The sequence below is a fragment of the Phoenix dactylifera genome, chromosome 4 (genome assembly GCF_051530095.1).
Source record: "Phoenix dactylifera cultivar Ajwa chromosome 4, Ajwa_hap1_PhDact_Kaust_v1.1, whole genome shotgun sequence".
Lineage (NCBI taxonomy): Eukaryota > Viridiplantae > Streptophyta > Magnoliopsida > Arecales > Arecaceae > Phoenix > Phoenix dactylifera.
The window spans coordinates 48,733,640-48,756,625 of NC_143193.1; the positions used below are offsets into that span (position 1 = coordinate 48,733,640).

The 22,986-nt window shown below is 37.7% G+C and overlaps 3 protein-coding genes across 3 annotated transcripts; 2 read left to right on the top strand and 1 right to left on the bottom strand.

The window, feature by feature from the left end:
• The first annotated feature begins 262 nt into the window (after window positions 1-262).
• On the top strand, window positions 263-4,400 carry LOC108510666 (putative 12-oxophytodienoate reductase 11). Its single transcript, XM_039133594.3, has 5 exons — window positions 263-407; window positions 1,060-1,200; window positions 1,347-1,477; window positions 1,629-1,802; window positions 3,640-4,400. Exons 1-5 carry the CDS (start codon window positions 349-351, stop codon window positions 4,221-4,223), a joined length of 1,089 nt encoding a protein of 362 aa, XP_038989522.1. The 5' UTR covers window positions 263-348; the 3' UTR covers window positions 4,224-4,400.
• A 7,807-nt stretch (window positions 4,401-12,207) lies between these two features.
• Window positions 12,208-19,189, top strand: LOC103704761 (putative 12-oxophytodienoate reductase 11). Its single transcript, XM_008788182.6, has 5 exons — window positions 12,208-12,658; window positions 13,223-13,363; window positions 13,482-13,612; window positions 14,548-14,724; window positions 18,495-19,189. Exons 1-5 carry the CDS (start codon window positions 12,600-12,602, stop codon window positions 19,076-19,078), a joined length of 1,092 nt encoding a protein of 363 aa, XP_008786404.2. The 5' UTR covers window positions 12,208-12,599; the 3' UTR covers window positions 19,079-19,189.
• A 1,967-nt stretch (window positions 19,190-21,156) lies between these two features.
• On the bottom strand, window positions 21,157-22,986 carry LOC103704762 (GDSL-like Lipase/Acylhydrolase superfamily protein). Its single transcript, XM_008788184.6, has 5 exons — window positions 22,745-22,986; window positions 22,521-22,645; window positions 21,922-22,170; window positions 21,567-21,837; window positions 21,157-21,489 (listed from the first exon to the last, which is right to left on the bottom strand). Exons 1-5 carry the CDS (start codon window positions 22,983-22,985, stop codon window positions 21,266-21,268), a joined length of 1,110 nt encoding a protein of 369 aa, XP_008786406.1. The 5' UTR covers window position 22,986; the 3' UTR covers window positions 21,157-21,265.

Consider the following 22,986-nt stretch of genomic DNA (forward strand, 5'->3'; position numbering starts at 1 on the left):
TTATGGTCGTTGATTTTGCTCCGTCACTTCCCCATGACGTATGCGATGACGGAAGGGTCGAAGTAATAGACGGCGGCCATCGTGCGCGGATCTACGAAACGAGGAATTGATAACGGAGAGACAAACGGCACCTAATTCAATATGGTCAGTCTTGCTCGAGTGACGGAAGAGAACTTTGCCTTTGCGATGTTGTTCGAATATCGCTTAGCATCCACCGTGCTTCTCTATAAATACCACACAGCACTCGTGGGAGGCAAAAGAAAGAGAGAGCGAGGAAAGCAAAAGAAGAGATTCCACCAACCATCGACAAATTCCGAGAGTCTTGTCTACATATTTTTTTACCTTAAGATGGCAGCCATCCCTCTTCTGACTCCACACAAGATGGGAAAATTTGATCTTTCTCACAGGTCAGCATGCACCTCCTTCATTTCTCTTCTCATCAGTGTTATTATTGTAACAACCCAGAATCTCACCTAAAATAGCTAACCGAAAGTTATTATATGGGTTCCTTGATCTTGTATAAGTACCCAAGATCTACCTAGCGAATAATCGATGTGGGACTAAACACACACCCGCACGAATCCTCACATACTTCCCCCGTTTAAGCCTTGACGTCCTCGTTATGCTAAGGTTTCAAATCCATTCGAATATAATCACAAACACCACGATCAGCCTGTGATCAGCTCCAGCAGATCCGTGCTGCAGTGTCCTCTAGTCCACATAGGTTATAAACCGGATTCGCTCTGATACCATTTGTAACAACCCAGGATCTCACCCAAAATGGCTAGCCGGAAGTTATTATTTGGATTCCTTGATCTTGTATATAAGTACCTAAGATCTACCCAGTGAATAATCGATGTGGGACTAAACACACGCCCGCACGGATCCTCACAGTTATACTGGTGAGAAATTTTTTTAGGGTAACGTTGGTGAGAAATTCTATGTATATAGAATATTCAGAAGTATAAAAGATTTGTTGAGCTCTTATCATATAAACTAAACTTTAGCTTATTTTCAAATATTTTATAATAAAATATTATTTTTGTTTTCATTGCTCAGGGTTGTTTTGGCACCATTGACGAGATCAAGATCCTATGGCAACGTTCCACAACAACATGCTATCTTGTACTACTCTCAGAGGACAACTAAAGGAGGCCTTCTCATAAGCGAAGCCACTGGGGTCTCGGATACAGCCCAAGGGTATGAGATCCTATTAAAAATTCTAATTTCTATGATTGAATGGTTTAAAATTCTTCTCTTGATCTTCTATGTTTGAAGGCAAACAAAACTCTCAAAAGTCTAGTTCTCATTATTTCTCCACCTTTTCCCCCTAAATTATTTGTTAGATACCCGGCCACTCCTGGGATATGGACAAAGGAGCAGGTGGAAGCTTGGAAGCCAATTGTGGATGCCGTCCACGCCAAGGGTGGGGTCTTCTTTTGCCAAATTTGGCATGTGGGGAGAGTTTCTAGTTCTGGTATTGTTCTTTTACCACCTATGATGTATTTTTATGGTATTCTTTGAGAAAAGAGAATATATATATAGAGAGACAGAGAGAGATATATAGATATAGATATAGATACAGATATACTAGCTATATGCTCCTAATATATTTGTGGGTTGCATAGGTTTTCAACCTAATGGGCAAGCACCGGTCTCTAGCACAAACAAGGGGTTTGGACCTGTTACCCATCTCGACGGCAGTGTCCAAGAGTACTTTCCTCCCCGCAGATTAAGAACTGATGAGATCCCTTGCATCGTCAAGGATTTTAGACTCGCCGCGAGGAATGCGATCGAAGCTGGTAAGTTTTCTAAAAGCTCTCAGATAGCTATGTATAATCCCTAGAATTGAAAAAATCGACATCCGGAGCTATATCCATACAAAACACAACCCTGTTAGTGAGTATAAAGTTGGTATATGAAACATGTATCTTTGTCGATTATGAAACATGGCCCTGTCACGGGTATAAAGTGACCGTAGCATGAATATCTATGAATAATATTTTGAACTATGATATGACTAAATGACAGAATGATGATTTATGAATTTATTTGCAAAATAAACTTAGAACCATATTTATGAAATATAAATGATTTATGTATGCATGATTGGTTTTATGATTTGTTTTAATATATTGTACTATGAAATACTTTATGTTGTAATATTCGTCATTTTTCTTAAATGATGCATTGATATGGAAAAACTTATGCTTGATCCGATAAAATAGTGTAAGATTTACTTACTGAGCTGTGTCGTTCATATATCTCTATTTTTATTTTTTTTCTTGCCATACGAATAGAGTTGATAGGAACGAAGAATGTTCTAGGCTTGGACTTCATGCTAGCACGCTTAACAATTTTGTAGAAGAATTTTAGTATTTTAAATTGACTATGAATTTGGGGTTAATGATTTTCTGAATATTGAGAATTATGGGTTTAGTATTTATGTTTAGATTTAGACGCTCTGAACTAGTATTCTAGTATTGGTTGCATTTAATGGATAATGAAATTGGACTTTTATTTATTATATTTTGTTTAAGATGAATTTGGAAGTTAAATGAAATATTTGGCTTTGTTATCGTCGGTTGTACCGCTCGGTAGCATGGTTGTGTTATGTCACGGATTTGGGGCATGAAAGAAAAAGCTGGAGTTTTCCATGAATATTAGAAGGTTGCGTGAGATACCTAGAAAATTGTTGACAATTGATATGTGTGAACTAAAAAGAATTTAAAACACATAAATGTTCATATAAGAAGTGTTGTTAAGTTTCCCTAGTCAGTTGACCATGAAGGATCATCATCTCATGTAGGTTCCCCATAAGAAGTTAGATTCAGTTTACAAATTCACTGCAACACATGATTTAAGCATAAAGTTCTCTGCTGCGCTTGCATTTAGTACGTCTGAGAGCCCCAGTAATAAATATAAAGTTCTCTGTCCCACTTGCATTGAGTATGTCTGAGAGCCCCAGTAATCAAAATTCAGAACCATGCAAGCTTTCTAACCCTATAGTGACTGTCACTTTATCATGATTTTTAAGTTGCACATATATTGAAGTGGTGTACCACATATTGGCTAAATTTGGTGGAAGAGATTTTTTTTTCTCTGTTTTTTTGGGGGATGAGGGGAGGGGGTGTGGGGGGTTAAAGTGCTTGAAGAGTTATTAATGGAGTAGACAAAGTCTTAATTCGAAATTTAGCTATTTCACCTGATAAAGAAATAATTGCTTTAGAGAATTATTCTTTGGATCAAGTAAATAATGACATCTTTCTATATTCCTTTTGCCAACTTTAGTACATGCCCTACAGGGATTTTTTGGGATCTTATTGCTTCTTAATAAATTTACTGTTCCCATCTATGTTCTCTGTATTGGTGTTGCCCTGGACATTTCCTGAACGCTTTAGATGTCTCTTTGCCTATCTAACATGGTAATTTATGCAGCATGCTATAAGCCTTCAATTGATCATCATTCACATGGTAGCTGCACTGTCTTTGGACTAGTTTAAATAGTTAAACTGATTAGGCATCAATCTGATGGTATTCCACCATTCATATTATCAGATAAAAAAAGAAAAAAAGAAATTGGTCTTCATCCATAAAGTTCTCTCCAACTTATCATTATCGTTATTCCTTGATTCATAGGTTTCGATGGGGTTGAGATCCATGGAGCCCACGGATATTTGGTTGATCAGTTTCTGAAGGACCAAGTCAACGATCGGACAGACCAATATGGTGGGAGCCTGGAGAATCGTTGCCGCTTTGCACTTGAAATAGTACAAGCTGTGGTTGATGAGATTGGAGCTGACAGCGTTGGAATAAGGCTTTCCCCCTATGCTGACTACATGGAATCAAGGGATTCTGATCCAGGTGCTCTTGGTCTCTATATGGTCAATTCTTTGAACAAATTTGGGATCTCGTATTGCCATATGATAGAACCAAGGATGGTTAAAGTAGGAGAAAAGGTTGAAACTCCTCACTCTCTTCTTCCTATGAGGAAAGCATTCAAGGGAACATTTATTGTTGCTGGAGGCTATGATAGAGAAGAAGGCAATAAAGTTGTTTCTAGTGGCTATGCTGATCTGGTTGCATATGGACGCCTGTTCTTGGCTAATCCTGATCTTCCTCAAAGATTTGAGTTGGATGCTCCACTTAATAAATATAACAGGAGCACTTTCTACATTCCTGATCCAGTTGTTGGATATACAGACTATCCATTTCTTGGTTAAATACTTGGTGTGAGGGAGAATAGCAAATATGACATATATTACCATATGTTTGTTACTGATTAAGGTGATATGATAACAATAAATCATTTGTCTTGAGCACTCTTTGTTTCATTGTGCTTGTCCTTATGGATTTTGTTGCAGTTCTGCTTATATGCTATAATAATGATTTACCACCCATCTCCTTCTAGCATAACGGTTCCCTTGTTGTCTTCTGCATTTGGCTTCTATGTTACTGCAAAGAGGGCTGCCTCCAATCAATTTCTAGTATATAATTCCTTCTTTCTTTCTTTTGTTTTATTTTTTTTGTTGTTTTGTTTTGTTTATGTTTGTGCGTTTGTGGATATCCTGTGTGAAATAATCTGTTTCATACCGTCAAGTAAATGGAATATTGATTTCTGGTCTGTTTCATGTAACTTGCTCAAATATCCAACGCCAGATCCTCTATTGTAGTAATAGCTGCTGATCATATGGACAATGACTCATATAAAACGTTAAATATTTAATTTCCTCTTGCTTGTTAGCCTGGTCCTACATGAGGGATATTTCTCTCTATTTCTGACAATCTCAACAAGTCTGCTTTCTGCTCGTTCTCACTTTGGTTGTCTTGGGTATCTACCTTCGCAAATCCTTCAGCTCAGATTCAAGATCCTTCAATTCTTGTTCGGATTTTTCTACTTGGCATACTTTCTACCTTGCTGATTCTTCTTGGTTTCTTTTAATTTACTTGTTTCTAACTCCATTTATTTTGCCACAACCATTTAAGCATCCTCATCTCTGTGTCATTTTTCTTCTACGGGTAGTGTGCAATTTAAAATAGGTTTTGCCTAGAAGAGTAGCAGTGTTCTTTCACTTGAGTGATTACTTTGTTTCTTTCACTATTTCAACCTCCAGAAGTATAGGTTAGACACCAAATTTTTCGTCTTCGTTTTTCCAAGCATTAGGTATTGATGAAGCGTATAAGGAGATATTCAACTGAAAAATAGCGGTACAACTGATTGCAAATGTCATACAATATGGCTCATTAGTCAGGTATGCTTATAGTCATCAAAACTTGCTCGATGAGACGCGTTCCAATCCATTTAGTAGTCCCTCGACCTGTGAAGCATTATCTTTTAGACTTAGTGTATTAGATTACATGAATCCTCACCACTTTCATAAGCTAGGCTCAGGTCTGAGAAATCAGATGAAAGGAAACTTCGGTATATCAAATTCATCTTGTATCTCAAATTTAATTTTTGTATACTTCGAACCAAATTTAGTGGACATCAGCTTGTTGTGACTCTTGCTATTACAAAAGAGTTTTTGTGCTTTCTTGTTAAAAAAAAAAGATCAAAATGCGGGCTTAGTTATAAATTCGGGGTCCTATCATACCAGAAAGCGTCTTAAGTTTGTCTTGTATTGGATATGTCTTCGGGGATCAGTTGCCTTCCCTTACAGACTCCATGCTCAAACAGAGATCAGCCTGTCTTCTGGGATTCCTTCGGCAAGGAAGGCTTTCAATGGAAACACTAATGGAGTGTACAATGAACATGCTACCTGCAAGAGCAACCTCAAACTAAAGTAGCCAATGCTATCGGTAGAGGAAATAGGGAAGAGGGGGTTTTCGATTGTCTGCATTCGATTAGAAATTAGTGGTGCTAGGCTTTTTCTATGTATGCATTCTTGTTTGGTGTTTTCTAGTCAGTATCCATATCTATACTAGGTGATTATTTGTGTAATCCTTGTGCAAAAATTAACCCGTTCCTAAGCAGACATTTGTTCATTTCCTCTTTGATCATGATGTACCATTTGCCCAATCAGGCCTACTGAAAGTTGATGAGAATTGTGTCTATGCCACGTCGATATTCGATATAACTGCCATTCGAGACACGTTGCATGGATTTATTGATGCAATGCTCTAGACTAGGGAAGCATGCATACAGGGACCTAAATTGGCAATTTTAAAAAAAATTGGCAGAAGTAAGACCTAAGTTCTCTCTTGTTTAATTGATAATCTTAAACTAAGATTCATGACCTCTATTTATAATAGTAAGATCTATACTTACACAACTTGGATCCGATTTCTTTTCTAATTCGAGTAGGGCTCAGTTTTCTAAAATAGACATGTCCAGTAAAAACAAACGCAAAAAAAAAGAAAAAAAAAACCTAAAATCCTACGGGAGAAGGATCTTGATTTTTACATCAACTCTCCCTTCAGTCATTCACCTAATTCTTCCTAGGTTTGGAGATATGTTTATTTGAATTCTTTAATTTTTTTTTGATTTAGCCAGCCTATTTCACAGCCCAAATAATGAAATTTAGGCTTGATCGCCCAGTGCATCGCACCCTTTAGAGGATGGTGCCCTGTAATATAGCATGAAGAGTCACCATTTTTTTTAAAAGAAAAATATATCAATTGGATGTTGTAAGCTAAATATTGGTCTCCACAAATTTGGTATGTAATCCAACTTTTTAATATAGCAGATCTTGCGGCTCTATCCAATTTTATTTGTAGCAGTCAAATTGGTCTGCATCAAATTCGTTGGTCCTTGAGCTTAACGGGCCAATGGACAAGTATAAAAGGTCCATTTTCTACATCTGATCCTGTTGTTGGGTGCACAGACTACCCGTTTCTGGAATCCTCAAATTAAATTCCTTTGCCATTGAGGACAAGAAATGAGTTGCCATTGTTTCAAATGTAATAACTTCATAGGAAGAAACTAGAGACTAAAATATATCAGTAAGTTGAGAATGTTGTTTGTGATACATGAAGCAATAGATTTTTGTTCAGCCCTCTCTATTGTCGACGGCAGGCGCGAAATACCTCACAGGCTGCTTCCAATGAGGAAGGCTTTCAAGGGAACTTTTATTGCTGCCGGAGGGTATGACACAGAGGAAGGGAACAAAGCTGTGGCTGAAGGTTACACTAATTTGGTGGCCTATGGTCGCTGGTTCTTGGCTAATCCTGACTTGCCTAAAAGATTTGAGCTCAATGCTTCTCTGAACAAGTATGACAGGTCCACTTTCTACACACAAGATCCTGTTGTTGGGTGTACGGACTACCCATTTCTCGAGTCTACTGCATAAAGATCTCGAACCTCTACGTTCTCTGTAATGATCTCTCCCATTGTTTATTTCTGTGGTGCTCACGATTTCTAGCAATAAAAAATGCAGTATGGTAGTTGTTTGAGAGCAGTATTGTGGTACTTTTGGTATGTAGGCCGGAAAACCCAATTAGGGTTTTGGAGCCTTTAATGAGAAGGCTCCTCTATGTTTCCTATATATAGGCTAGGTCCTCCTCTCCTCTCTATGTGGTTGATAGCTTGCCCCATTGACGGCCATCTTTTGTGAGGAATAAGGAAGGGAAGTTCCAGCCGCTATTATTGCAGGTGATTGAAGATCGTATTCAATATGTTTTCCGCAGGTATATCTCTCAAACTTGAATACGGTAATTATGTGATTCTAAATCTTAGCATGTTATTATTTTCTTACAATTAATATATTGCACTTGAGAATTGCTGCGGTGACTGAGAAATCTTACTGCAAAATAACCACTCAGCAGTCTTTCACCTATCACGCAATGCCAATTCGAAGAAATGCAACGCCATTCAACCAAATCAACTGAGTGATTTTTCGAGCAACAACTCTGGGTTACTGTAGTATTTTTACTTCTTTTGCTGATGAGAGAGGGAGAGAGGCTCGCCAATTGTTAAACTAGAATCCAGGAGAGAAACATTCAAAATTATTTTCATAGTTAAAGAGAAACGTGAGAAACGCATTTTGAAAAATTACTCATCACATATACCAAGGCATGATGAAGATATCATTACAATAACATGCATTAATTAAATTACATGTTGAAGCCCAGTGAAATTAATATATAGATATATTTTAAGTTTCCTGTGTTGATTGATGCACTTCTTTTATTTCTCTCCTATGTTAGCTTCTATCCTAGTTGTTTTTAAATTGGATAGGTTCTAGGTGTTGCCCCCCATCCTGCATGTGTTTAAATTAGATATGTTTAATTCTACATCATCTAGCGTCTATGTATTAATAATGACCTTACATATTTTTCTCTACCCAACCCTCCACTATTCTAAGACCCATATATAGCGGGTTGACTAAACTAAACCCCTTCAATCCAGCTACGTCAAAATTAGATGTACTTGTCAAGATTTAAGTCAAGATCCTCCTTACTCTCTTTTTGGTAAATCGAGTTTATTAAACTAATCTAGAATAAATACAACTATAGGAATCAGCAAATAAAATATTACAAAATTCAGTAGAAATGTTTGACAAAGTCGTCTATAGAGTAGATCCAATATGATTAGCTTTGTATGATGCCGGTGATGTTTGTCTCTCTATAAATATGTGCGACTTTGAAAGATTGTAAAGCTATCCTTATTTTCTAGCAAACTTATCGCAGTGGATGAGAACAAATCTCAAAAGGAATCGTCGACCTAGATAACCATCTAATAATTGTTAAAGAATCTCCTTTAAAGATCTTGGCCAAATGGATCAATTTTGATGAGTATAAAAAAATTGAGTGTGATACTAATAATTGTGTGTTCTTGGAATACTTAAGTTGTTTTGCAAGGAAGCTAAATAAATTGGAAGTGATTTGAATGCTTGGAGATACATTAGATTTAAATTTTCTAGGTTGGAAAGAGTTTTTATAAGATTAGTAGAGTTATGCGGAGTTGAGTGGAGCCAACCTCTAGAAGACCACAAGCTTAAGTAGTGAAGTAATAAAATTCATAGTCTTAGAAGTTGACCCCAAGCATAGTGGAGTTGACCCCAATGTAGATCAGGAGTTGACCAGCACAAACCAGGAGTCAAACTCAGTCAAGCAGGATACGATCTTAGAACTACCACGAGGTAAAATAGAAGAGGCTGAAATTTTGGCACTTTAGAAGTCGACCCTTATAAGTCAAGCAGAGTTGAAATCGGATAAGATACTAGTATATTCATATCCATATTTATTTTGTTTGGTGAATATAGATACGAATATAGATATTAGTGAGATGCAAAAATTTTATATCCATATTTGTTTTAAATAGATATGAATACAAATCGATACCGAAAATATGAATATAAATACGGATATAAGTCGGATAATTAAACTTTATGATCATAAATTCAAAGATATTACAAAGTGAATGATAAATCAAGTTAATAGAATATTAATATGATCATTTATTTTTTAAAAAGTTTATGAGTGCTATAAAAAATTAAACAGAGGTACGATTAGAATCGGATATTCGGATATAGATAAGATAATTGTTTGTCCATATCCATATCCATTTTTCTTTGACGACTGTGGATATGAATATGGATATTTGTTGAATGCTAAATTGTTATCAATAGCCAAATATTTTGGATACAAAAATAGAACTGAATTGATATTAATTGATCCACTTTCACCCCTAAAGTCGAGAATTGACTGCAGGAAGCCAAAAGTTAGCCCCAGGATGGCTATAGGGTAAAGATAGAAGATTGTGATTTTCAACCATTTCAGGAGTCATCCCGAGCTAAGCATAAGTCGACCCTAGCCTATCAAAAGTCAACCCTAGGTGATTTAATAGCCTCCAATGACTAATTTTAGCCCTCCAACGGTCAAAAGAACTCTTCCGAACTTTATTGAACATATAAATGCTTCCACATACAATTGGAAAACAAGAGTGAAGAGGATTGAAGAGAATTGAAGAAATAAAAAAGAAAAATAAGAGAACAAGTATCTAACATTGATTAACCTTTAACAACTACTCCTTGTACATCAAAACAAGATTTCTATTTGAAGTATAATGCCAAAAAAGTTTTCCTCCAGCAAATCAAAGAACACCTTATTAGTTTTAATTTATCACATAATACTTTAGATTTATACAAAATATAAAATATATTAAGGGTGGTGTCGGAGTCGATTCGAATCACGAGACCATTCAAACTGTAACCAAAATTAAAATCGAACCATTTTTAATTTTAAATTTATCATCAAAACTATCTTCAATATTTAAATTTGGTGAAAACTCCTCCATTCAATTTGGGGATGGTAAAATATTCAGATACCCATATTCTTTGACACCCCGAGTTCGAAAGATTGGCATTGGGTTGTCTACTATGAGTCTATGGCAATGCAATGCTGTCTCACCATTTTGCGGATGTTATTTATTTATATTATACCGTACCCATCCATCCCTGAGGGCGTGACCGTTGCATTGGTCTGGCAACAGTAGTTTTTATTTTCTTTTTTGGTAAAACGTCTCCGTCAATGACGCTTGCTTTGATTGAATTATGGCCGTTGATTTTGCTCCGTCACTTCCTCATGACGTTTGCGATGACGGAAGGGTCGAAGTAATAGACGGCGGCCAACGTGCGCGAACCGCGAAAGGAGGAATTCATAACGGAGAGACAAACGGCACTTAATTCATCGGCACTACATGTAGGGCTGTTAATGAGCCAAGCTGCTCGGGCTCGGCTCGGTAAAAGCTCGGCTCGGTAGTCAAACGAGCCCGAGCCCGAGCCCAATATGAGGCTCGTTTACACTTGAGCCCGAGCAGCTCACGAGCCCAAACGAGCTCTAGTTTTCTACTGAAAAATCTTATTTCAGCACCATAATTCATAAAAATCTAATCACATAGAGAAAAATAGCTTGTTATCGAGCCCGAGCTTGAGCTCGAGCCCGAGATCGGGCTCGTTTTAGAGTTCGTAATTGAAACGAACTTTACGAGCTCAAGCCCGAGCCTTTGCTTTGCCAAGTAAGTTCGAGCTCGAGCCCAAAATAGAGCTCGTTACCGAGCCCGAGCTTCTGTGAAACAAGCCGAGCCGAGCTCTCTCAGGCTCGAGCTCGGCTCGGCTCAGCTCGTTGACAGCCCTTTTACATGAAGCTCGGTTACCGAACGGCCACTGCTATTAATAATATTAATAATAATATATTCATCTATCATTTAAATTTATTATTAAATATATAATAGAAGTTAATAATTACAATATTAATATACTCAACCGTCATCGAGGCTCATTGCTCGACAATTCTCAAATTCCCAAAGTTAATTCATTTCATGCAAGTCCGTATTAATATTACTGTATTCTCAAATTGCTTCCATAATTTATAATAGAAGTCACATGGAAGCCGGATTACAGTAATAATAAATTATGAGCATAGTCACATGGAAGTCGGACGGACGCTATTATTAATAATATTAATAATAATATATTCAACTATTATTAAAATTTATTATTAAATATATAATAAATGTTACTAATTTTAATATTAATATACTCAATAATCATCCAAGGAAGTTGCTCGACACCATCACAATAATCAATCATGGCGTCATGGGCATAATCACATGGAAGTTGGTCACCAAACAACCGCTACTATTAATAATATTAATAATAATATATTTAACTATCTTTAAAATTTATTATTTAATATGTAATAGATGTTAATAATCTCAATATTAATATACTCAATAATTACCAAAGCTCATTGCTTTGACACCATCACAATAATAAATTATGGGCATAGTCACATGGTAGTCAGTTATCCGCCGATATATTAATAATATTGGTAATAATGTATTCAACTATCATTAAAATTTATTATTTAATATGTAATAGATGTTAATAATCTTAATACTAATATACTCAACAATCACTGTAGTTCGCTGCTTTATATCGATTAAATTTAATTATTAAATTTAATATTCATATTTATTTTGTTTGACGAATACAGATATAGATATAAATGTTAGTCGGATGCAAAAATTTCTATTCATATGTGTTTTAAACAGATATGAATACAAATCGGATATCAAAAATATGGATATAACTCGAATAATTAAACTTATACTTTTTATAACAAAATAAAACTAGCTCCATCCCAAACACCTCTATAATTAATTAGAGAATGAACAGTTCCATGGTTAACCAAAACCATTTATTTTCATCAGAAATGGAACATAAAATACTTTAAGGTTGAATTGGAGAGATCCGGTCCAAAATCAGAGACTGAATTGTCCATGATTAGGCAAAACCATCTATTTCGAAGTATATGGAAGATATAAGACAACCTATGATTTAGAGCAGGACCTCTCTAATTTAAGTATTTAACCTACGGTTTCAGATCCAAAACCGGGCCGGGCCGGGCCGGAACAGGACCCAGAAAAGTTTCATTGATACCATACCCAGGCCCGGTCTGAACTACCAACCCCTCGGGTGTGGAGGTCGTTGCAGCACGTTGCCCATGGCGATACGGTTTCCGTGCGACGACCGGAGAAGACAAAAGGGTTGTACCGAAAAAAGAGAAGACGAAAGGAAGCAGGGCGAAGAAAGGCCAACTTTCTTTATTTTCTCATTCCTGCTATTGTTTTAGTCTCTCTTCTTGGGGAACGAGAGATGGCTGCAATTCCTCTTCTCACTCCTTACAAGATGGGTAGATTCGATCTCTCCCACAGGTCAGTGAGCAGTTTCATCATTTGATATCTGGGATTTTTGGGCATTTCGATCCATGTTAGGTCGGAAGACTTCTTGTTCTCTATTTTGAATCTCTAGTTAGGGGTTCACCTTTCTCGTGTCAACAATAATTAATTTTTTTTGTACAAAAAAAAACAACAATCAAATTTTAGCTTTTTATCTTCTAGATAGGCTTTGATCCTCTTTTCTTCTTGAGGAAAAAAAGAAGAAAGAAAATTGGACCAAGCAACACGAATTCAAGCTAAAAACGCTTGTAAATAAGCAAAATCTCCACCAAACAATAAAAAAGAAAGAAGGAGAAAAAAGGTCGATTCACCTTCTCTCAGAAGCATTTATCTAAATGAAAATAGTGCCAACAAAATCCATCAAGAACTTGATTAAAAAATGATGAATTTCTCACAGGAATGCTGTTACAGCTAAAAGCATCTCCAAATTATAATCCTATCCATTATACGTTGGTTTCTTTGTCTGCTCTATAAGTTGTTTAACCCAGGTTGCTATGATTTTTTTAATGTTTTTATTTTTTTCGTTTTGAAACTATTTAGGATAGTTTTGGCACCATTGACAAGGCAGAGGTCCTTTGGCAACGTTCCCCAGCCTCATGCCATCTTATATTACTCTCAGCGGGCCTCCAAAGGTGGCCTTCTTATAGCCGAGGCCACCGGAGTTTCAGACACTGCTCAAGGGTAAAATCCTTCAGTCCCAAACTCGGTTAATTTTATACCTATGTCTTTTAATTGAAGATAATACTTCTTGATTTTTTTGTTTTAATGGCTGATGATACAATCTTTTTTGCGACATTAGGTACCCACAAACGCCCGGCATTTGGACAAAAGAGCAGGTGGAAGCATGGAGACCTATTGTGGATGCAGTTCATGAGAAGGGCGGCATCTTCTTTTGCCAGATTTGGCATGTGGGAAGAGTTTCAAATTATGGTATTATATCTATCTGACCCTTCTACCTTTATCATTTATCTTGTACATCTTCTATTGGGTTGATGCAAACTCATAGGCTTAATCTCGAACACCTTATGTAATATGTTTGTGTAATTATGAAATACTTATTGATTCAATCACTTTGTCTAACAAGTTCCAAATGTTTGAAAAAATCAAAAAATATGTTGACGACAATGTGGTTATTGCTTCTATGTCGCTTTCTAGTACAAGATGTGAAGTCGGAACTCAGCCAATACCCTTTAATAATAAATGATCATCTCTTTTGATATGCAGCCAGAACTCATGAGTTCCTTTGCCCTCTAATCAGCTCTTCTGTTGTAAAAAATATTGTTAAATAAACTCCAGATGCAAGCTACAGAGCCTCTTATATTTATCGCCAAAGCATACCTCCCATGAGTAAATTCAATGCTTTATACTCTGGATACTCCTATTAGTTCTCTTCCCAACTCCGGAAGCTGTTGTTTCCTCCCTCATTCTTCCATGCTGGTCCATGCTGGTTGTGCCATGCCATGCCAGGTGCATGTTGTCATGTGCCATCTGTCATTGCATGCAGGGGCTGTGCAGCAGTAATGAGCCAACTGGTCACCAGGACTGACACTGGTGCTGGCTTTTAAAACCTTGATTAAGTGTATGTCCATGCATGGCATTTTATGATTGCTTCAAGTATTACACTATTCAGAAAATTGAAACATACTGGTACCTTATATTTCCTGGAATGATAAATAATTTGTTGTATCCCTGCTGCAAACACTCCCAAAACATTAATCATAAGCATCTGCAAGAGGTTATATGAATGCAGAAAAAATACAGAGAAAATTGTCTTGGTGGAGTTGTTCTGCTGTACTTCTTTGTAAGTTACTTTTGATAAGGTCCAGTTTAGTTTTCATCTGATGCGCTCATTTGCTTTGTTGTAGGTTTTCAGCCTAATGGGCAAGCTCCAATCTCATGTACTGACAAACCACTAGCATCTCAAGTGCGAGCTAATGGTGTTGACATTACACAGTTCTCACCTCCTCGGCGGTTGGCTACAGAAGAGATCCCTTTGATTGTCAATGATTTCAGAAATGCTGCTAAGAATGCGATAGAAGCTGGTAACAGTCATGTACTCCTTTCAGTTTAAATTGGTGATCAAGTTACTGTCAGATAGGAGAGCAAGTATTGTGAATGGACATGGAGTCTTTTGCCAAAACCCACTGTGCCCAACCTAAGCCAGGTTCCAACTTTGCAATCATCCCTCAGATCAAGAAATTAGTACAGCTTGTCGTAGGTAAAATATGCATTTATAGTCTGTCAATCCTTTGCCTCTTAAGGCTACCCATAGTACTCCATACCGTACCGAACATTTGGTGCGGTATAGAACGTACCATACCGTACCGGTTTGGTACTGGTACATGATAGGAGGGGCACACCGACACTTGGTACGTCGAGCCGGCCTCCGTACTGGATGTACCAATATGGTAATAGGGTGGCACTGGTACGGGGTCGAGTACCAGGATGGCATGCCTTGCAGCTACCTAATTCCTCTTTCATCTGCACATTGGAAAATGTGAAGGCCCGTCTGAACCTGATCCATTTGATCGGCCCGGCCCACGTTGGCCTGCACATGATTTGGGCTGCAAGCCCATGTGAGAAATGGCTCACACAACCGTGCACGTGGGAGTGGAAAGAATCGGACTCCAAATAGGGTCCTCTTCTTCCTCGATTCCATCGGGAGGAGGAGACGAAAGGAGGCCAAATCCTTTCATGTTTGAGCCGGTTTTCCTCTATATAAATGCCTCCCCACCCTTCTAAGCTCTCCACCGATGGTCATCAATTCTCCTTCTTTCTCTTTTTCCATTGAGTTCATGGTTTTCCGTGTGCTCGCCAAAAATCGGGGTCGTCGATGCCTCTAGAGTCGAGGTAACACTGTGATCTTTTTCTCATGACCCAGAACACGACCGACGACTACGAAATCGATCGGAAATCAGACCTACTATTTTTACCGATCCTTCTTTCCCCTTTTCCGACCACCGCCGCCGTCGGCACTCATTACTGAAGCTCTCGGCCTCTTCCCTGCATCGACCTCTAGCCGATGCCGTAGCCTCAGCCATCGGCGAGCGGGCTAGGATACGAATCCACCGATCCAAGAATGCCTCTATTCTGCTCCTATTTTTGATCATCCTCTCCCTTTTCAGCCACCGGTGGCCGCCGCTACCTGCCACCACCTGCAATCGAACCTCCGACTGCATTGCTGACACTCCGGCATTAACCCTCACCATGACCACAACCACTGGTCCACTCCTTTTCTCCCTTGTTTACCAAGAAAGAAAGAATGAAAGAAAGAAAGAAAAAAAGAAGAGAAGAAGAAGGTAAGAGGAGAGAGAGAGAGATGAGAGAGCCCATCTCTCTCTCTCCAAGAGACCTATGGATTCCAGTACAGAGTCTTGTCGACCTGATCTATGAACCCGAACTGACACTGCAAAAGGCTCTGATCTGCCCTGGTGCCCAGGCCGCCTACTGTACCGATCATCCTAGCCCTGTTAAGTGCCAATAAAACCCATTATTGATGAACCCTATCGAATGTCCTTGGCCCTAATCGAGCTTGTGCCTCATGATTTATTGACCGAGTTGCTTAAACCAGATCCGTGCGGTGTCGTCGTACTCTGTCATCCGACCAACTGTCTCCTTTTTTTATTATTTTAATTCGATTAAAATCATCAAACGGTAATTAATTTTGCTATTAATATTTTTAAATAAGGTTAATTAAAGTTTGATAGTCTAAGGCAAAAGAAGAAAGTAGATCTTACAGTCTTTATTGTTTTTTCAAATTATCATGTTTTCCATGCATATGATATTGCCGACAAAGATGTTATATTTTCTTAAAATTATGGAACATCATATGTGTTATGAAAATTATACTTTATTATAAAAAATAGTTTCATGAATGTTTTAATGAAAATAGCTTTGCTATGAAATATAAATTTGATCATGCCATTTAGTGTTTTTATGTATTTATGTGTATATTTTAAGAAAAAGATATAAGTTTTCTAAAAGCTCTCAGATAGCTATGTATGATTCCTAGAATTGAAAAAATCGACATCCGGAGCTATATCCTTATAAAACACAACCCTGCCAGCGGGTATAAAGTTGGTATATGAAACATGTATCTTTGTTGATTACGAAATATGGCCTTATCACGGATATAAAGTGACTGTAGCACGAATATCTGTGAACAATATTTTGAATTATGATATGATTAAATGACAGAATGATGATTTATGAATTTATTTGCAAAATAAACGTAGAACCATGTTTATAAAATATGAATGATTTATGTATGCATGATTGGCTTTATGATTTGTTTTAATATACTGTACTATGAAATACTTTATTTTGTAATATTCATTATTTTTCTTAAATGATGCATTAATATGGAAAAACTTATGCTTGATCTGATAAGATAGTGTAAGATTTACTTACTGAGCTGTGTCGCTCATATATCTCTATTTTTATTTTTTTCTTACCAGACGAATAGAGTTGATAGGAACGAAGGATGTTCTAGGCTTGGACTTCGCGCTAGCACGCTTAACAATTTTGTAGAAGAATTTTAGTATTTTAAATTGACTATGAATTTGTGGTTAATGATTTTCTGAATATTAAGAATTATGGGTTGGTATTTATGTTTAGATTTAGACGCTCTGAACTAATATTTTAGTATTGGTTGCATTTAATGGATAATGAAATTGGACTTTTATTAATTATATTTTGTTTAAGATGAATTTGGAAGTTAAATGAAATATTTGGCTGTGTTATCGTGGGTTGTACCGCTCGGTAGCATGGCCGTATTATGTCACAGATTTGGGGCATGACAGAAAAAGCTGGAGTTTTCCATGAATATCAGAAGCAGCACCTGAGAAGCGTGAGATACCTAGAAAATTGTTGACAATTGATATGTGTAAACTAAAAAGAATTTAAAATACAAATGTTCATATAAGAAGTGTTGTTAAGTTTCCCTAGTCAGTTGACCATGAAGGATCATTATCTCATGTAGGTTCCCCATAAGAAGTTAGATTCAGTTTACAAATTCACTGCAACACATGATTTAAGCATAAAGTTCTCTGCTGCGCTTGCATTTAGTATGTCTGAGAGCCCCAGTAATAAATATAAAGTTCTCTGTTCCACTTGCATTGAGTATGTCTGAGAGCCCCAGTAATCAAAATTCAGAACCATGCAAGCTTTCTAACCCTATAGTGACTGTCACTTTATCATGATTTTGAAGTTGCACATATATTGAAGTGGTGTACCACATATTGGCTAAATTTGGTGGAAGAGATTTTTTTTTCTCTGTTTTTTTGGGGGATGAGGGGAGGGGGGTGTGGGGGGTTAAAGTGCTTCAAGAGTTATTAATGGAGTAGACAAAGTCTTAATTCGAAATTTAACTATTTCACCTGATAAAGAAATAATTACTTTAGAGAATTATTCTTTGGATCAAGTAAATAATGACATCTTTCTATATTCCTTTTGCCAACTTTAGTACATGCCCTACAGGGATTTTTTGGGATCTTATTGCTTCTTAATAAATTTACTGTTCCCATCTATGTTCTCTGTATTGGTGTTGCCCTGGACATTTCCTGAACGCTTTAGATGTCTCTTTGCCTATCTAACATGGTAATTTATGCAGCATGCTATAAGCCTTCAATTGATCATCATTCACATGGTAGCTGCACTGTCTTTGGACTAGTTTAAATAGTTAAACTGATTAGGCATCAATCTGATGGTATTCCACCATTCATATTATCAGATAAAAAAAGAAAAAAAGAAATTGGTCTTCATCCATAAAGTTCTCTCCAACTTATCATTATCGTTATTCCTTGATTCATAGGTTTCGATGGGGTTGAGATCCATGGAGCCCACGGATATTTGGTTGATCAGTTTCTGAAGGACCAAGTCAATGATCGGACAGACCAATATGGTGGGAGCCTGGAGAATCGTTGCCGCTTTGCACTTGAAATAGTACAAGCTGTGGTTGATGAGATTGGAGCTGACAGCGTTGGAATAAGGCTTTCCCCCTATGCTGACTACATGGAATCAAGGGATTCTGATCCAGCTGCTCTTGGTCTCTATATGGTCAATTCTTTGAACAAATTTGGGATCTCGTATTGCCATATGATAGAACCAAGGATGGTTAAAGTAGGAGAAAAGGTTGAAACTCCTCAGTCTCTTCTTCCTATGAGGAAAGCATTCAAGGGAACATTTATCGTTGCTGGAGGCTATGATAGAGAAGAAGGCAATAAAGTTGTTTCTAGTGGCTATGCTGATCTGGTTGCATATGGACGCCTGTTCTTGGCTAATCCTGATCTTCCTCAAAGATTTGAGTTGGATGCTCCACTTAATAAATATAACAGGAGCACTTTTTACATTCCTGATCCAGTTGTTGGATATACAGACTATCCATTTCTTGGTTAAATACTTGGTGTGAGGGAGAATAGCAAATATGACATATATTAGCATATGTTTGTTACTGATTTAGGTGATATGATAACAATAAATCATTTGTCTTGAGCATTCTTTGTTTCATTGTGCTTGTCCTTATGGATTTTGTTGCAGTTCTGCTTATATGCTATAATAATGATGTACCAGCCATCTCCTTCTAGCATAACCGTTCCCTTGTTGTCTTCTGCATTTGGCTTCTATGTTATTGCAAAGAGGGCTGCCTCTTTTTTACCCAATCAATTTCTAGTATATAATTCCTTCTTTCTTTCTTTTGTTTTTCCTTTTGTTTTATTTTTTTTGTTGTTTTGTTTTGTGTATGTTTGTGCGTTTGTGGATATCCTGTGTGAAATAATCTGTTTCATACTGTCAAGTAAATGGAATATTGATTTCTGGTCTGTTTCATGTAACTTGCTCAAATATCCAACGCCAGATCCTCTATTGTAGTAATAGCTGCTGATCATATGGACAATGACTCATATAAAACGTTAAATATTTAATTTCCTCTTGCTTGTTGGCCTTGGTCCCACATGAGAGATATTTCTCTCTATTTCTGACAATCTTAACAAGTCTGCTTTCTGCTTGTTCTCACTTTGATTGTCTTAGGTATCTACCTTCGCAAATCCTTCAGCTCAGATTCAAGATCCTTCAATGCTTGTTCGGATTTTCCTACTTGGCATACTTTCTACCTTGCTGATTCTTCTTGGTTTCTTTTAATTTACTTGTTTCTAACTCCATTTATTTTGCCACAACCATTTAAGCATCCTCATCTCTGTGTCATTTTTCTTCTACGGGTAGTGTGCAATTTAAAATAGGTTTTGCCTAAAAGAGTAGCAGTGTTCTTTCACTTGAGTGATTACTTTGTTTCTTTCACTATTTCAACCTCCAGAAGTATAGGTTAGACACCAAATTTTTCGTCTTCGTTTTTCCAAGCATTAGGTATTGATGAAGCATATAAGGTGATATTCAATTGAAAAATAGTGGTACAACTGATTGTAAATGTCATACAAATATGGCTCACTAGTCAGGTATGCTTATGGTCATCAAAACTTGCTCGATGAGACGCGTTCCAATCCATTTAGTGGTCCCTCTACCTGTGTAGCATTATCTTTAAGACTAAGTGTATTAGATTACATGAATCCTCACCACTTTCATAAGCTAGGCTCAGGTCTGAGAAATCAGATGAAAGGAAACTTCGGTATATCAAATTCATCTTGTATCTCAAATTTAATTTTTGTATACTTCGAACCAAATTTAGTGGACATCAGCTTGTTGTGACTCTTGCTATTACAAAAGAGTTTTTGTGCTTTCTTGTTAAAAGAAAAAGATCAAAATGCTGGCTTAGTTATAAATTCGAGGTCCTATCATGCCAGAAAGCGTCTAAAGTTTGTCTTGTATTGGATATGTCTTCGGGGATCAGTTACCTTCCCTTACAGGCTCCATGCTCAAACAGAGATCAGCCTGTCTTCTGGGATGCCTTCGGCAAGGAAGGCTTTCAATGGAAACACTAATGGAGTGTACAATGAACATGCTGCTTGCAAGAGCAACCTCAAACTAAAGTAGCCAATGCTATCGGTAGAGGAAACAGCGAAGAGGGGGTTTCTGATTGTCTGCATTCGATTAGAAATTACTAGTGCTAGGCTTTTTCTATATATGTATGCATTCTTGTTTGGTGTTTTCTAGTCAGTATCCATATCTATACTAGGTGATTATTTGTGTAATCCTTGTGCAAAAATTAGCCAGTTCCTAAGCAGACATTTGTTCATTTCCTCTTTGATCATGATGTACCATTTGCCCAATCAGGCCTACTGAAAGTTGATGAGAATTGTGTCCATGCCACTTCGATATTCGATATAACTGTCGTTCCAGATACGTTGCATGGATTTATTGATGCAATGCTCTAGACTAGGGAAGCATGCATACAGGGAGAAAAGGTCAGGATTCTCAGAAGTAAGAAGAAAGGAGACTGACTTAAAAGCACTACGGTAACCAAGGTCCAATACATCAAATTAAGTAGAGATGCCTCAAAAGGCAGAAGCAACACTGCAAGTAACTAAGGCCAAACTAAAAGGAAATTGATGATAACTAACAGCTGAAAGCATCCATAAATTCTTCTAGCTCCAACAAGCAAGATCGGTTCCCTTGAGAGCCCTTCCATCATCTTCAGGCCCTTGCAAGTTGCTGTATGTTCATCGGGTATGCGTCGGATTTCGACTTGGAAGAATATGCTTTCCGGGCATAGATAACATTGGCGACCTCTGTAGGGTGGAATGCGTCCCAAAACAAGTACTTGGTCCGATCAGAGCATGGTGTTTGATATGGTAGACATGTTATCTGCCCATTGTTCCGCCCGACACCGCAGCATCCCCTGTCGACCACTTTGAATCCTGCTCCATGACACTATTTTAGAAGATGATTATCCAATAACTTTGGCTTCTTGGTGATGTTTGGAACAGCAACTTACCATAAGAAGCTGCATTCGCAGCGATATCCTTCGAGGTCTGAAAGGTGTTTACATAGATAAACTTCGCTCCAGATTTCTGTTTGTTGAAGCGATTAACCATCTGAACAAGGCCGTTGTTGAAAATTGTGATGTCTTTGTTGATCGTCTCATTGCATTGGCTATTATTTCTGCCGTTGTTGCTGTTGCGGTTTCGGGCTAGCTCGTAAGGTATGCAGCCAACCTGCCCGATCCCAATTATCGCCACCTTACGTGCACCCAAGTTATATAATTGCTGAAACCAACGAATAACCGAATCATCAATGGTCTGAATGGTTAAGATGATGATGATGATGATGATGATGATGATGATACCTACCATTAATTGCTGCGAGTAGGCTTGGAGGAGGAGTGTTGCAAAAGTTGAGGGGCTGTACTCGTAGCTAGTAGGATAATAGAAAGGCATGAAATAGTTATTAAGGTAGTCATTACTTCCCATTCCCACAAAGTAGATGCATTTGCTTAGATGATCTCTCAGCTTAGTGGTGTTCCCCTTGAAGGTCCTCCTCATGTACTGCACTGTGTTGCGGAAATGGTTTATTTGTTCGGCAAAAGGGTAGTGCTGTCCCTGTTAGCACACAGAAAAACCAATTGATTACTTCTTCGATACATAATCACTGCGCTGATGAACTCTCAGGTTGGCATGGCTTGACAAAAAATTGTGCATGGCTATATATGGATTATAAGATGAGATTTCCTGCATGAGGCCTGAGATGTTAAAGGTAATTAACTGATCCTTTGTGCATTACTAAATCACCACCTGAAAAGAACTTATGCATTTATGGTCATTAATAAGATGCAGACAGTGTTGTAGAACCAAAGCAAATGTCCCCCAGTCTCATCTCTAATGCAGTATATATAATTTATACAGCATATAGACTCAACAGAGAGAGTGTGTGTGATTTGTCAGAGGATTACCAAATTGCTCCCAGTCTCAGATCTAAGGCCAGCAGCTCCGGATGCATAATTCAAGCCTCTGAGCACTTCATCCCCCCGAGCTGTTGCATATGGTGGAATGAAGCTTCGGAAACCTAGAAATTGTGCTGACATTATATAAAACAAACAGAAGTAAGACCAACATTGTTATGTAATGCATGGGCATGCGTGTGGCTAGTGAAACTATAGTTGATGCATGTTTGTACCTAAAATATCGACCATCGTCCGGCCATTAGTAAACCTCCCAGATGCACCCTGGGGGAAGTCGACGCCATAGGGTCTGTAGTTAGCCCTGGCGAGTGACAGTATGCCATTGTTGTTGCCATTGTCCACAAGGGAATCTCCAAAGATGAAGAAGCAAGGAACCTGAGGGTCTGTCGACCATGCACTTGTGGCTCCTACGAAGACTAGAGTGACAAATAACACTAGCTTGCCAAGGTTTCCCATG

Coding starts and splice junctions, on each gene's coding strand:
- LOC108510666 (XM_039133594.3), top strand. CDS start 349: ATGGCAGCCATCCCTCTTCTGACTCCACACAAGATGGGAAAATTTGAT. Junction 1,201..1,346: donor GTCTCGGATACAGCCCAAGG/GTATGAGATCCT, acceptor ATTATTTGTTAG/ATACCCGGCCACTCCTGGGA. Junction 1,478..1,628: donor GGGGAGAGTTTCTAGTTCTG/GTATTGTTCTTT, acceptor TGGGTTGCATAG/GTTTTCAACCTAATGGGCAA.
- LOC103704761 (XM_008788182.6), top strand. CDS start 12,600: ATGGCTGCAATTCCTCTTCTCACTCCTTACAAGATGGGTAGATTCGAT. Junction 13,364..13,481: donor GTTTCAGACACTGCTCAAGG/GTAAAATCCTTC, acceptor TTGCGACATTAG/GTACCCACAAACGCCCGGCA. Junction 13,613..14,547: donor GGGAAGAGTTTCAAATTATG/GTATTATATCTA, acceptor GCTTTGTTGTAG/GTTTTCAGCCTAATGGGCAA.
- LOC103704762 (XM_008788184.6), bottom strand. CDS start 22,985: ATGGGAAACCTTGGCAAGCTAGTGTTATTTGTCACTCTAGTCTTCGTA. Junction 22,646..22,744: donor GACGATGGTCGATATTTTAG/GTACAAACATGC, acceptor ATATAATGTCAG/CACAATTTCTAGGTTTCCGA. Junction 21,490..21,566: donor TGCGAATGCAGCTTCTTATG/GTAAGTTGCTGT, acceptor GTCATGGAGCAG/GATTCAAAGTGGTCGACAGG.